Source organism: Microchirus variegatus (assembly GCF_963457635.1).
Source record: "Microchirus variegatus genome assembly, chromosome: 16".
NCBI lineage: Eukaryota > Metazoa > Chordata > Actinopteri > Pleuronectiformes > Soleidae > Microchirus > Microchirus variegatus.
This window is the reverse complement of record NC_139817.1, coordinates 3,394,477-3,407,270: the sequence shown is the minus strand read 5'-3', so window position 1 is coordinate 3,407,270 and position 12,794 is coordinate 3,394,477. Positions and strand designations below refer to the sequence as shown.

Here is a 12,794-nt window from a genome sequence, read left to right as displayed (position 1 = left end):
AGAGGGAGTAAATAACACAAGACATAAAATAATAAAGCAAAAATGTATGATGATGATAATTGTTGTTAACATTTGCCTTTAAAGGTAAATCTTGTAGAGAAAAAAGTTTTTTTTTACCCAAAAAGTTAACCCTACAGTTAAAGGGTTAACCCTGACTTTTTTCATTTTTTTTAATTACCAGGTTTGATGCAACTTAAAAAAATGTTGGGTTTTTTTTTTTATTTGAAAAATAAATAAATGTATATATAATGTTAAATAGCATTTTTTCATGGTGTGTACATTTCTGGTCTTAAGGTGATGAATGTCAGCTTTTTAGATTTTGTAAGGGTAAAGAAAAAACATATACAAACTATACATATTGCGTTCTTGTCATAATCATAACACTTTTATTTATATAATGCATAACTTTATTCATTTTATCATTAAAAGTGCTTATTAATATGCCTATAAAAGCATAAATAGATGTTTACGTGTTTCAGTCTGGTTTTAAAAGCATGCAGGGACAATTTGACAAAAAGGAATATATCCAATAATCCGAAATTAAAGGTTTTCTCTCGATTGAATAATCTCACCAGTCCCTTGTTCTTCTCCTGTTGTCCACAGCGCATGACGTCAGGGAAATCCACCAAGGTTCCAGCCATGTAGTGACCTTTGCACTTCTCATGGATGTCCTTGTATTTGACCTAGTGGAACACATTGAGAAAACGGAAAAACATTCAGTCTTCTTCACATAGAACACACGATTCTATAAAACAGTACGACACTCACGTCACTGGCGATCTCCCTGCCCTTCTTGCCGCTGAGCAGTGGGATGTATTTCTCGTCCAGCTTGTAGCCTGAAGCTTTGGACACGTCCCACTGTTCTTTGTAGAGTTTGTCGCTGGTGAGCTTGGCCACTTCTCTGCTGTGAGCCAGCTGTGGAGTGTCCTCCGAGCCGATGTAGTGGCCCTTCTCCAGATTAAACGTCTCCTTGTACTTCAGCTGGAGAAGAACAGGACAGATGTTCAAGATAGATTTGAGAGGAAGTCGACTGTGTCCATGTTAGGGCAAAATAAGCCTTTAGTTTACTCATTTTGATTTTTCAAGAACAAAACATATATTCAATCAATAACGTCTTTAAATGAGTGATTAATAAGTGAGAAAATGTGTTAATCCTGACTATGTGGAGGACTAGAAATCAATCAATGTCAATTTATTCAGTCCTAAAACGAAATGCATGATAATTAATAAAAAATGGTTACGTAAAAGTTGTTTTTTTTATACATACATCACTGAGGTTAGCAGCGTTGACTCTGGCCTGGAGGAGTTCAGGTCTGTCGACCACCAGGGTGAAGGAGCTGAAGGCGTCTGTGGCTCCCTTCTTGTACAATCTCTGCAAACATAACATAAAAATGACGAGAGGACGCCAAAAAGGACTAAAAAATAAAAACAAAACACAATATAATAATATAATGTACCTCGTTGAGAATCTCCTGGGCCTTCCTGGCCTTCACGTGGTCGACAGATTCGGCGGCGTGCCAGCCGCAACCACGGAGCCATTCCAGATCTGCCTTGTATACATTCTGGAGACAAAGAGAGGGTTACAAGCCACAGATATATCACTAAAAGAGCAACGACTGGCTTCAAACATTGACATATTGAACGTGCACTGCACTAGTTTGGAGCGAGAGAACTCACATTGCTCTGAAGCTCGTACGCCTTCCTGGCCTGGATGACGTCGCTCTGGTCGGGCAGACAGGTCCACTGGTGGAGGCGGGTCCTGTAGTTGAAGTCGTTGACCTGGATCTGGCATTTCTTGGCCAGCTCCAGGTTGAGCATGTCGGCCGGCAGGTTGTACTTGGTCTTGGACTTGTTGAAGTCCTTCTTGTACAGGGCGTCGCTGGCGATCTTGGCCGAGTTCATGGCCAACATGATCAGCGGGTCGTCCTCCACGCAGCGGGCGCCGATGTGGTGGCCCACCTGCTTGCGGTAACTCTCCAGGTACTTGTGCTGCGCGACAGACACGAATCATTGTCTCCCGCACACATTCACAGCTTCATTTAAATCAATACAATCCGTGTCTGAGTTACTCTACTCACTTGACTCTGCACTTTAGTGGATGTGGTGCAGTGCTTGATGGGCACAGCGTCTCCGGGCATGAAGTAACCCGTGGCTTTCACCTGATCCCAGGCTTTGGTGTAAAGTTTCTGCAAGAGATGGAAAAACGACAGTATAAATAAACACACTTTGCAGAAGCTGTGGCTCAAATTCTCCAAACTCTAATCATATAATTAAAAACTGCTTCATTAAAGCTCTACAAACACAGTGATTAAATGTACGATCTTGATATCAATAAGCACTTTTAAGCTTAAAAAAGTTATGTATTATATAAATAAAAATGTTATGATCATGACAGGAGTGCAATATGTATAATTTGCAATTTAAAAAAAAAAAAAAAAGTTACCCTTAGGCAATCTTGAAAAAGATGGCAATCATCACCTTAAGACCAAAAATGTACACTCCATGAAAACTGCTATATGTGCACTTTTCTTGTTTTGTTTTTTACATTATGTGGCAAAATACCTTTAATTATATTACTTATATATTATATAAGTGCAATGAGAAAATTGTGTTTCTTGGTTATAAGGAGCAATAAAACCAGAAAATATTCACATGTAAGAAGCTGAAAAACAAAACTGATCAAACTAACAATAAAACAAAAAATATTGACTTATAATGTAAATTGTGTTCATTTATAACGAGATTCGAATCAGACTATTTGAATTTGGCAGTTTAGAATCCTGCTGTTGCATATTTTTGAGCGTATAAAATTTATGAAACTAACAAAAACGGACAAAAAGAGGGAAAAATTGTACATTATGCATCATCATCTCACCGGGTGAATGTTCTTGGCCACCTCTCTGGCTGTGACGATTGTGGGAGTTTCCACCAGTGAGTACTTGGTCTTGTCCGCGTGCCAGGCCTCGCGATATTTGGCCTGAAAAAAACAGTGAGTGAGAAAATACAAATTTAGTGACCCAAAAAGTGAGGAGAGAAGACTTTGAATATGAATGTACAGTTCCATTTCGCTCACCTCGTTGAGGACAGCTGCAGCGTTCTTGGCACAGACCATGTCCACTCTGTCGGTGGGAACTGTGTATTTCTGCTCGTCCAACTTGACGCGGTATCCTCTCTGTACAGAAGCGAGAAACACGAGTGAGAAATATGAAACGACTCTACGCGTACGACAGGTGAAGGTCATCGATGAGTCAGACTTACCTCTGCCAGAGCCCGCTGCGCATTTTTCACCTTGATAACGTCCACGCACTCGTGAGGCATCCATCCACATCCACGTATCCACTCCATGTCGGCCTTGTACACGGCCTGATGGGACACAAGCGGGCATGTTAGTTCACGTCATGTCATCATAACCACAAAGTAAGAAGAAGAAGAAACGTACATCGCTCTGGAGATCGTAGGCCTTTCTGGCCTGGACCACGTCGGTGGAGTCGGGCAGACAGGTCCACTGGTGCAAGTAAGTGCGGTAGTTGAAGTCGTTGACTTGCTTCTGGCATTTCTTGGCCAGCTCCAGCGCCAGCATGTCGGCCGGCAGGTTGTACTTGGTCTTGGACTTGTTGAAGTCCTTCTTGTACAGGGCGTCGCTGGCGATCTTGGCCGAGTTCATGGCCAACATGATCAGGGGATCGTCCTGGACGCAGCGAGCGCCGATGTGGTGGCCCACCTGCTTACGGTATCCCGTCTTGTACTTGTACTGGAAGACAAAGAAGAGAAAAACCGTGAAAGGATATTACAACTGTGGCAAAGTGAGCTAATTTACTGATCTTCTGGAATCTATTTTTTTATAGATAGAACTTATTTTTGGCGGAAAAACCGGCCTACACACATTTTTCCTTTCACCACAACCAGCCTACACACATTTTTACTTTCACCACAACCAGCCTAGGCACATTTTTCCTTTCACCACAACCGGCCTATGCAGATAACTGCTGCACATCTTTGAATCTGGACCTTTAGTTACTTCCACCGTCTATATATTTTTTTTCCCTTACATCGCTGGCGATATCTCTGGAAGCTCTAGCCTTTAGCACAGAGATAGCATCCTCCTTGACGTTGTAGCTTCGGGCCTTCTGCTCGTCCCACGTCTTTGTGTACAGTTTCTGCACAGAAAGACAAAAACAACCACGTAAACATCTCATAAAGATGCATATATATAAATATTTTTTAAAAACACATAAGACAACTTACATCGCTGATGTTAATAGAATTAGCCTTGGACAGCTCAAAGGTGGGTGTGTTGGTCGGCATGTGAATGATGAGCTTGTCTTTGTCCCAGACTTCTCTGTATTTCCTCTGTCAGAAACAAATCAAAGACACGTTCATATAACAACTATTAAGAATTTCATTTGCATGGGCTATGTTAATAGCAAAAGTGTATTTTGTTCTTACGCCGCTGAGGTTGTCGGTGTTCTGCTTGGACAGGACGATTTCAGGCAGGTCTACGATGCTGGTGAACTTGACGGTGCTCGGAGGTTGGCGGTAGAGCCTTTCGTTGATGATCTTCTGGGCGTTTCTGGCCTTTACCACGTCGACGGAGTCATGAGGGGACCAGCCGCATCCCCTCAGCCACTCCAGATCAGCTTTGTACGCATTCTGAAATAGAAGAAAATAACAAATGCAATTTGTTTTCACAATTTTGTGCCGACTTCTTTTTTGGGGCCTATAAAATGGGTGAAAACTGTAACTGTACTTACGTCACTCTGCAAGTCGTAGACCTTTCGGGCCTGGACCACATCGCTGGAGTCGGGCAGGCAGGTCCACTGGTGCAGGTAGGTCCTGTAGTTGAAGTCGTTGACTTGCTTCTGACACTTCTTGGCCAGCTCCAGGCTGAGCATGTCCGCCGGCAGGTTGTACTTGGTCTTGGACTTGTTGAAGTCCTTCTTGTAGACGTTGTCGCTGGCGATCTTGGCCACGTGAGCGGCCAACACCAGCAGCGGGTCGTCCCGGACGCTCAGGGCGCCGATGTGGTGGCCGCACTGCTTGCGGAATCCAGCCTTGTATTTGTACTGGACATTTGAGAGAGGTTATTTGATCTGTTCTGCTGATAAAAATTCAGTTAAATGAAAAATGGATAATGATAAAGGGAAGCTTACATCGCTGACGATGTCTCTGGAGGCTTTGGCTGCCAAAACAGAAACTGCATCTTTGGGCAGGTAGTATCCTTTGTTGATGGCCTCCACAAAACCTTCACGGTAATATTTCTGTGGAAACAAGAACATTTACCAATCGTGGGCTTAAACCTCAGCCAAACATTGGCAAAAAGTAAAATACTCATGATCTGCGGTGAACTTAAGAAACATTATTACCTGACTGGTGTTGAGTCTATTCTGTTGGGCGAGGACGATCTCTGGAGTGTCCGGCATGACATGAATGTTGGTCTTCTCAGCCTCCCAGGCGGCAATATATGCTTTCTGTAGTTAAAAAAACAGCATGTTAACGTGGTTTAATTGGAGTTATTTTATAGGTTCTTCATAAGACTTGAAATCTCTACCTTGTCCATGACGTGGGCGTTGGCCTGAGCGAGAGCGTAGGGCATGTCGCACGTGTTGGCGGTGAACTTGAAGTTGCAGGCCGGTTGACGGTAGTTCCTCTCGCTGAGGATCTCGGACGCTTTCTTGGCCTTCTCCACGTCGACGGACCCGATCGGCACCCAGCCGGTGCCCTTGATCCATTCCATGTCGGCCTTGTACACAGCCTGTGAGCACGGGGACAAGCAGTCACAGTTGGTTCAAAATGAACGCCAAGCGAAAACTCTGCCTGGAGTATTTGTTTACTTCCATCGCACATCCTCCTATTTTAGCTGGCGCAATGGCGGAGACGGAGAGTGAAAGAACCCATAGAAGGTAGAAAATGTCCAAAGTGTGGGACCATTTCCCGCTTAAACGTGAAGCTAACAAGGTGTAACCACTGCAAACTACAACTGGCGTACCACAACAGCACGTCCTCAATGATTCAACACCTGAGCCAAAAGCATCCAGTTGGTAACGCTGCCGGCACGAGCTAACGTAAACATTGATGTTAGCTGATTTAATGTAGCTTACTATGGCTGCAGCTATCAAATCTTTTTGTAGCTGCAGCCCCAAGTCAAATGTCTCATTACTCACGTCGCTCTGCAGGTCGTATGCCTTCCTGGCCTGTACCACGTCGTTGGAGTCGGGCAGACAGGTCCAGTTGTGCAGGTGAGTCCTGTAGTTGAAGTCGTTGACTTGGATCTGGCATTTCTTGGCCAGCTCCAGGTTGAGCATGTCGGCCGGCAGGTTGTACTTGGTCTTGGACTTGTTGAAGTCCTTCTTGTACAGGGCGTCGCTAGCGATCTTGGCCGAGTTCATGGCCAACATGATCAAGGGGTCGTCCTCCACGCAGCGGGCGCCGATGTGGTGGCCCACCTGTTTGCGGTATCCCTGTTTGTACTTGTACTGGAAGGAGATAAACAGGGAAACAGAGGGTTGAGGAAACAAAAACACAAGCAAGTGAAAATATAAGCATCAAATTTAATTTTCACGTACATCACTGATGATGTTTCTGCCGTGTTTGGCGGCGATGACGGACACGGCGTCACCCTTGAGGTGGTGGCCCTTTCTGAACATCTCTTCAACGCCTTCCCTGTACAGTTTCTGAAATATAAAAACAACAAAGAATCACACTGAAAATCACGAAAGCAAGAACAGCAGCTTAGATAGAGGTCGAGCAGACCTGAAACATACCTGGCTGATGTTGTATGCGTTAGCTCTGGAGAGCAGAACCTCAGGGATGTCGGCAGGTAAGTTCGTCTTGACCTTATCAGCCTCCCAGGCAGCAATGTAGTTTCTCTGTAGTCAAAATAAAAATTGTAATCACCTAGTAAACACGGACAGAATTCACACAACTCATAAACGAGTTAATCTACGCTATTCTTTACCTTGTTGATGATTTCAGCGTTTGCTTTGGCGTGGACCATGGGGATGGAGGTCATGTCAGTCGTGTACTTCTGTTTATCTGGTATCAGCCTGTACCCGCGCTCTCTGAGAATGTTCCCAGCATTCTTAGCCTTCAGAACATCCAGAGAACCAATGGGGATCCACCCTACGCCGACGACCTCATCCATGTCAGCTTTGTACACGGCCTGGAGGCGGAAAATGCAAAATAAACACGACATTAAAACTCAATATGGTTCCGTTTACGCTACCGAGGTCACTTAGAAATGTCCTTATTTTTGAAAAAAACACTTTTTTTTCCAATGAATATAACATTAAATGAATCAGAAATACACTCTATACATTGTTAATGTGGTAAACGACTATTCTAGCTGCAAACATCTGGTTTTAATGGAATATGTACGCGTTAGAAGGCTATTGGATCATTAGAAAGCCCTTGAAAACCCAAGTTTCAATGGAAAACACAATAGGTGACCTCATATCTTTGAACTGTAGTGTACATATGTCACAAACGTGCTCACATCACTCTGGAGATCGTAGGCTTTCCTGGCCTGGACCACGTCGGTGGAGTCGGGCAGACAGGTCCACTGGTGCAAGTAAGTGCGGTAGTTGAAGTCGTTGACTTGCTTCTGGCATTTCTTGGCCAGCTCCAGCGCCAGCATGTCCGCCGGCAGGTTGAACTTGGTCTTGGACTTGTTGAAGTCCTTCTTGTACAGGACGTCGCTGGCGATCTTGGCTGAGTGCAGAGCCAGCACGGACAGTGGATCGTCCTGGACGCAGCGAGCGCCGATGTGGTGGCCGACCTGCTTACGGTAACCCTGTTTGTACTTGTACTGGAAGAAGAGAAAAGAAAAGAAAAACAAAACCATGAAGTAGTAGTAGTCGACAACTTTGGCAAATAGCATGACTTCCAGAAGAACAGGTATTGTTTTTGTTGCACCGCAACCGGCCTAGGCACATTTTACCTTTCACCACAACCGGCCTAGGCAGATCTAGGCAGATCATTGCTGCTAGAAACATCTCTGAACATCTTATTCCAGTGTGTCAATCTTATGGAAGAGAAACGGTGTGTAAAATGTAGTAGAGGTCACTTACGTCGCTGACGATGTCCCTGGAGGCTTTAGCAGCCTTGACGGACACTGAATCCGGAGGGAGGTAGTAGCCCTTTTTGATCGTCTCTTCATATCCTTGCCTGTAGAGTTTCTGCAATGAAATCACCATAAAATATATGAATTAACTCTTGAGCTATAAGATTAGATAAGTTATGATGAGCTAAGCTAAGCTAAGGTTTAACAATCTTGTATAAAGGGATCACAAAAGGATATGAAGCAATAAAGATGTGTACATTCAACATAAATAACTAATTGGTCGGTTCATTAAATTATATTTGGCTGATGCTGATTTTTTAAAAAACATTGAAAGGCCAACAACTAGCAAAAAACATAGATAGAAGCCGAGATCACACAAAACAATAGTCTGGGTTGTGATAAGATTGTGTACGAAACCTTGCTCATGTTGATAGCGTTCTGCTGAGAGAGGACGATCTCAGGAGTGTCAGGTTGGATGTGCAGAGTGGTCTTGTCCTTGTCCCAAGCTTCAGTGTAGCGACGCTAAAAAAACAAAAACCCAGCGCATACAATTTTAACTGTGGACATTAACAAGAACAATGATCACAATTTCCATGTAAGTCAAAGGTGGTGATGGTGAATTGTACCTTGTTGACGGTCAAGGCGTTATTCTTTGCCAGAACGATGTTCAGGGCATCGATGGGGCTGGTGAACTTAAGGGTGCTCGGGTGCTGGCGGTAGTTCCTCTCGTTCAGCGCCTCCGCGGCCTTCTTGGCTTTCTCCACGTCGACCGAGCCGATGGGGACCCAGCCGATGCCCTGGAGCCACTTCAGGTCGGCTTTGTAGACGGCCTGATAAGAGCAGGAGCACAGGACGTCAAAGACGCACTTTACACTGTGTAGATAAAAATAATCAGCAGGAACGTCAAACTCACGTCGCTCTGCAGGTCGTAGGCGACTCTAGCCTGGCGCACGTCGTTGGAGTCGGGCAGGCAGGTCCAGTTGTGCAGGCGAGTCCTGTAGTTGAAGTCGTTGACTTGGATCTGGCATTTCTTGGCCAGCTCCAGTGTCAGCATGTCGGCCGGCAGGTTGTACTTGGTCTTGGACTTGTTGAAGTCCTTCTTGTACAGAGCGTCACTGGCGATCTTGGCCGAGTTGAGGGCCAACACGAGCAGAGGGTCGTCCTGGACGCAGCGGGCGCCGATGTGGTGGCCCACCTGCTTACGGTAACCCGTCTTGTACTTGTACTGGAATGGAAGGAAGATTTTATATTGTTTGTTAGCAATGACTTATTGCTTAATTTATATATTTATATATTGTGTTTTTCACAATATGTTTTCCACTGTGGCTTCATGAACACATTTAGATTAGATTAGCTCACTCATAGACTTCTGGGTTTGCCCGTTGAAGCTAAACAGGAAGTAATAATATATGAAATAGCCACCAGAGCGCGACTCCATTGATTGTTAAAAGCACTTTAAATGGAAGTCTATGGTGAAAATTTGCTTGTTTCTCACTTTATTGAATAATAATAACTTGAAATTTGTAAGAAAATCTCAAAGCGTAGCATGCAACTAGCTGCAATGTCGATAGCAAAGTTCACTTTTTACTGTTTTTTTTTTTTACGTCATTAGGCACAGCACCCACTGTGGATAAAGAGGTAGATGAATAAAGACACTCACATCACTGACGATGTCTCTGGCGGCTTTGGCCGCGCGGACGGACACGGCGTCGTTGCGTATGTCGTAGCCCTTCTTCTTAGCGTCCTCATTAGCCTGTTTGTACCTTTTCTGTAAACAAACGACCACAGAACATGTTAACAAAAAAAAAACATTGAAACATCCAAAATGATCAGTGACAAATAAGAGCGATTTGTTCTCGTACAATACTGTAGTTGTAACTGTTGGCTTTGGCGAGAAGGACGTCCATGGCGTCGGGCATGATGTGGATCTTCATCTTCTCGTTGTCCCAGGCTTCATTGTAGGATTTCTGCAGTCACAGAAAAATAGAACTCACATGTAGATAATAATAATAATGCAGGTAACACTGCATATTACTACATTATCGACATATTCTGATTCTGTACCTTATTCATAGTGTGAGCATTGGCCTTGGCCAGAACCATGGGTATGTCCTCGGCAGTGAGTTTGAACTTGTAGTTGCTCGGATGCTGACGATACTTTCTCTCGTTCAGGGCCTCTGCGGCTTTCTTCGCCTTCTCCACGTCCAGTGAACCTATAGGCACCCATCCGATGCCCTGCATGCACCTCAGGTCCTCCTTGTAAACAGCCTGGAGACAGGTAAGAGCAACAAAATAGTCGGATCATAGGGTAATTAGAGGGTAATATTGTGGTTAACTGTCCGGAATATTAATTTCAAACATGAACACTCACATCGCTCTGCAGGTCGTACGCCTTCCTGGCCTGGACCACGTCGTTGGAGTCGGGCAGGCAGGTCCAGTTGTGCAGGTGGGTCCTGTAGTTGAAGTCGTTGACTTGTTTCTGGCATTTCTTGGCCAGCTCCAGCGTCAGCATGTCGGCCGGCAGGTTGTACTTGGTCTTGGACTTGTTGAAGTCCTTCTTGTACAGGGCGTCACTGGCGATCTTGGCCGAGTTGAGGGCCAACACGAGCAGAGGGTCGTCCTGGACGCAGCGGGCGCCGATGTGGTGGCCCACCTGCTTGCGGTAACCCGTCTTGTACTTGTACTGAGGACAAAGAAGAGCGGGGATTTTAAATAACACGTGGAGAATAAAAGAACGAATGCATGAGTGACGTTTTAAAAAATGCGAGCGCTCACGTCACTGGCGATGTCTCTGGAGGCCCTGGCGGCGCGGATGGAGACGGCGTCGTTGCGCATGTCGTAGCCCTTCTTCTTAGCGTCCTCGTGATCCTGTTTGTACCTTTTCTGTAATCAAAAACACAAACAAAACCACAGATTTTTTACGTCTAATAATTTTTCTAAAATATGTTCGATATATACGATTAAAAGAGTTTCTTTGGATCAGAATAAATTACATTAGATTATATAAGATTAGAATAAGTGAGGTCACGTACCAGACTGTAGTTGTAGTTGTTTGCCTTGGCGAGGAGAACGTCCATGGCGTCCGGCATGATGTGGATCTTTCTCTTGTCGCTGTCCCAGGCTTCAGTGTAAGATTTCTGCACTCACAGAAACATATAAATATTAATAATAATAATGAGAAATTAACTTCCTGACAACATCCAAACACACAGGACTCAGGGTTCCCTTCCCACACCACTTGGTTAACATCAAATTTCAAGGTCTTTTCAATGACTTTTCAGGACCAATTCCCCTAAGAATGTGCTGAAACAGCCTAAGATGGGTTCCGTGGGAACCCCATGGACACGATAAAGATGTCTGATGTTCTTCTAAACAAGTGTACGAGGACGATTCTGTACCTTGTTCATAATCTGAGCGTTGGCCTTGGCCAGAACCATGGGTATGTCCTCAGCGGTGATCTTGAACTTGTAGTTGCTCGGATGCTGACGATACTTTCTCTCATTCAGGGCCTCGCCGGCTTTTTTCACCTTCTCCACTTCCAGTGAACCTAGAGGCACCCATCCGATACCCTGCATGCACCTCAGGTCCTCCTTGTAAACAGCCTGGAGACAAAGAAAAAACAGTTAAATGGTGAAAAGTGGACCCCAAAAAATTTGAATACATAGAACGAGGCGACAATTTATGTTACGACACTCACGTCGCTCTGCAGGTCGTAAGCCTTCCTGGCCTGGACCACATCGGTGGAGTCGGGAAGGCAGGTCCAGTTGTGCAGGTGAGTCCTGTAGTTGAAGTCGTTGACTTGTTTCTGACATTTCTTGGCGAGTTCCAGGATCAGCATGTCTACAGGCAGGTGGAACCTGGTCTTGGACTTGTTGAAGTCCTTCTTGTACAGGGCATCGCTGGCGATCTTGGCCGAGTTGAGGGCCAACACGAGCAGAGGGTCGTCCTGGACGCAGCGTGCACCGATGTGGTGACCCACCTGCTTGCGGTAACCCGTCTTGTACTTGTACTGCACGAAAAAACAACAACAGAACTTATTAGAGTTCTATTAAAACAATAATAATAGAAATAGAAATGTAATCAAGGGCAGACATCGCATAATATCCAAGTAAGTACACTCTTAGAAATAAAAGTGCTAAGTACAACCATATAAGGTTCTTCGGCTTGTCCTCATAGGAGAACCCTTTTTGAACCCTTTATTCAAGAAAGAGGTTTTAAAGGGTTCTCACGATCAAAATGGTTCTTACTGGAACCATTAGTGTTACCAAGAACCCTTGAAAAACCCTTTCTTCGGGAAAGGATTTTTCAGATGCAAATGGTTTCTCAGCCCTTGTAGAAGAACCCTTTTGGAACCCTTATTTCTAAGAGTGTAAAGAGTAGGAATCAAATTATTTTACATCGCTGGCGATGTCTCTGGAAGCCCTGGCTGCAATAATGGAAACGGCATCGTTGCGCATGTCGTATCCCTTCTTCTTTGCATCTTCATGTGCCTGCTTGTACATTTTCTGCACAAAAGAGAAGAAAAAAACACGGAAAACAAATCATTCAAGCCATAAATGTGAAGTTTATGAAGCTCTGGAAACATCAGATATTTTTTTTTTTGCTGCTGTTGAGACAAACTTACCAAGCTGTAGTTGGATTTGTTTGCTTTGGCCAGCATAATGTCAATAGCATCAGGCATGACGTGGACGGAGGTCTTGTCCTGGTCCCAGACTTTAGTATACGCTTTCTGCAA

General features: G+C 44.6%; 1 protein-coding gene across 8 annotated transcripts in view; it reads right to left on the bottom strand.

Annotated features, from left to right (window-relative positions):
- Positions 1-12,794, bottom strand: part of neb (nebulin) — a 67,704-nt gene that overhangs the window by 34,749 nt on the left and 20,161 nt on the right. For all 8 annotated transcript variants that reach the window (XM_083902638.1, XM_083902636.1, XM_083902640.1 and 5 more), the window contains 36 exons: positions 12,684-12,788; positions 12,457-12,564; positions 11,757-12,068; positions 11,458-11,661; positions 11,092-11,196; positions 10,835-10,942; positions 10,431-10,742; positions 10,124-10,327; positions 9,922-10,026; positions 9,720-9,827; positions 8,973-9,284; positions 8,686-8,889; positions 8,477-8,581; positions 8,067-8,174; positions 7,493-7,804; positions 6,956-7,159; positions 6,762-6,866; positions 6,564-6,671; positions 6,162-6,473; positions 5,549-5,752; positions 5,364-5,468; positions 5,151-5,258; positions 4,752-5,063; positions 4,447-4,650; positions 4,246-4,350; positions 4,050-4,157; positions 3,440-3,751; positions 3,259-3,363; positions 3,074-3,172; positions 2,876-2,977; positions 2,079-2,186; positions 1,678-1,989; positions 1,458-1,562; positions 1,268-1,372; positions 769-981; positions 573-683 (listed from right to left, as the gene is read on the bottom strand). In XM_083902638.1, coding sequence (XP_083758764.1) covers positions 573-683; positions 769-981; positions 1,268-1,372; positions 1,458-1,562; positions 1,678-1,989; positions 2,079-2,186; positions 2,876-2,977; positions 3,074-3,172; positions 3,259-3,363; positions 3,440-3,751; positions 4,050-4,157; positions 4,246-4,350; positions 4,447-4,650; positions 4,752-5,063; positions 5,151-5,258; positions 5,364-5,468; positions 5,549-5,752; positions 6,162-6,473; positions 6,564-6,671; positions 6,762-6,866; positions 6,956-7,159; positions 7,493-7,804; positions 8,067-8,174; positions 8,477-8,581; positions 8,686-8,889; positions 8,973-9,284; positions 9,720-9,827; positions 9,922-10,026; positions 10,124-10,327; positions 10,431-10,742; positions 10,835-10,942; positions 11,092-11,196; positions 11,458-11,661; positions 11,757-12,068; positions 12,457-12,564; positions 12,684-12,788 — 6,159 coding nt within the window. The remainder of the gene's footprint in view (positions 1-572; positions 684-768; positions 982-1,267; positions 1,373-1,457; positions 1,563-1,677; positions 1,990-2,078; positions 2,187-2,875; positions 2,978-3,073; positions 3,173-3,258; positions 3,364-3,439; positions 3,752-4,049; positions 4,158-4,245; positions 4,351-4,446; positions 4,651-4,751; positions 5,064-5,150; positions 5,259-5,363; positions 5,469-5,548; positions 5,753-6,161; positions 6,474-6,563; positions 6,672-6,761; positions 6,867-6,955; positions 7,160-7,492; positions 7,805-8,066; positions 8,175-8,476; positions 8,582-8,685; positions 8,890-8,972; positions 9,285-9,719; positions 9,828-9,921; positions 10,027-10,123; positions 10,328-10,430; positions 10,743-10,834; positions 10,943-11,091; positions 11,197-11,457; positions 11,662-11,756; positions 12,069-12,456; positions 12,565-12,683; positions 12,789-12,794) is intronic.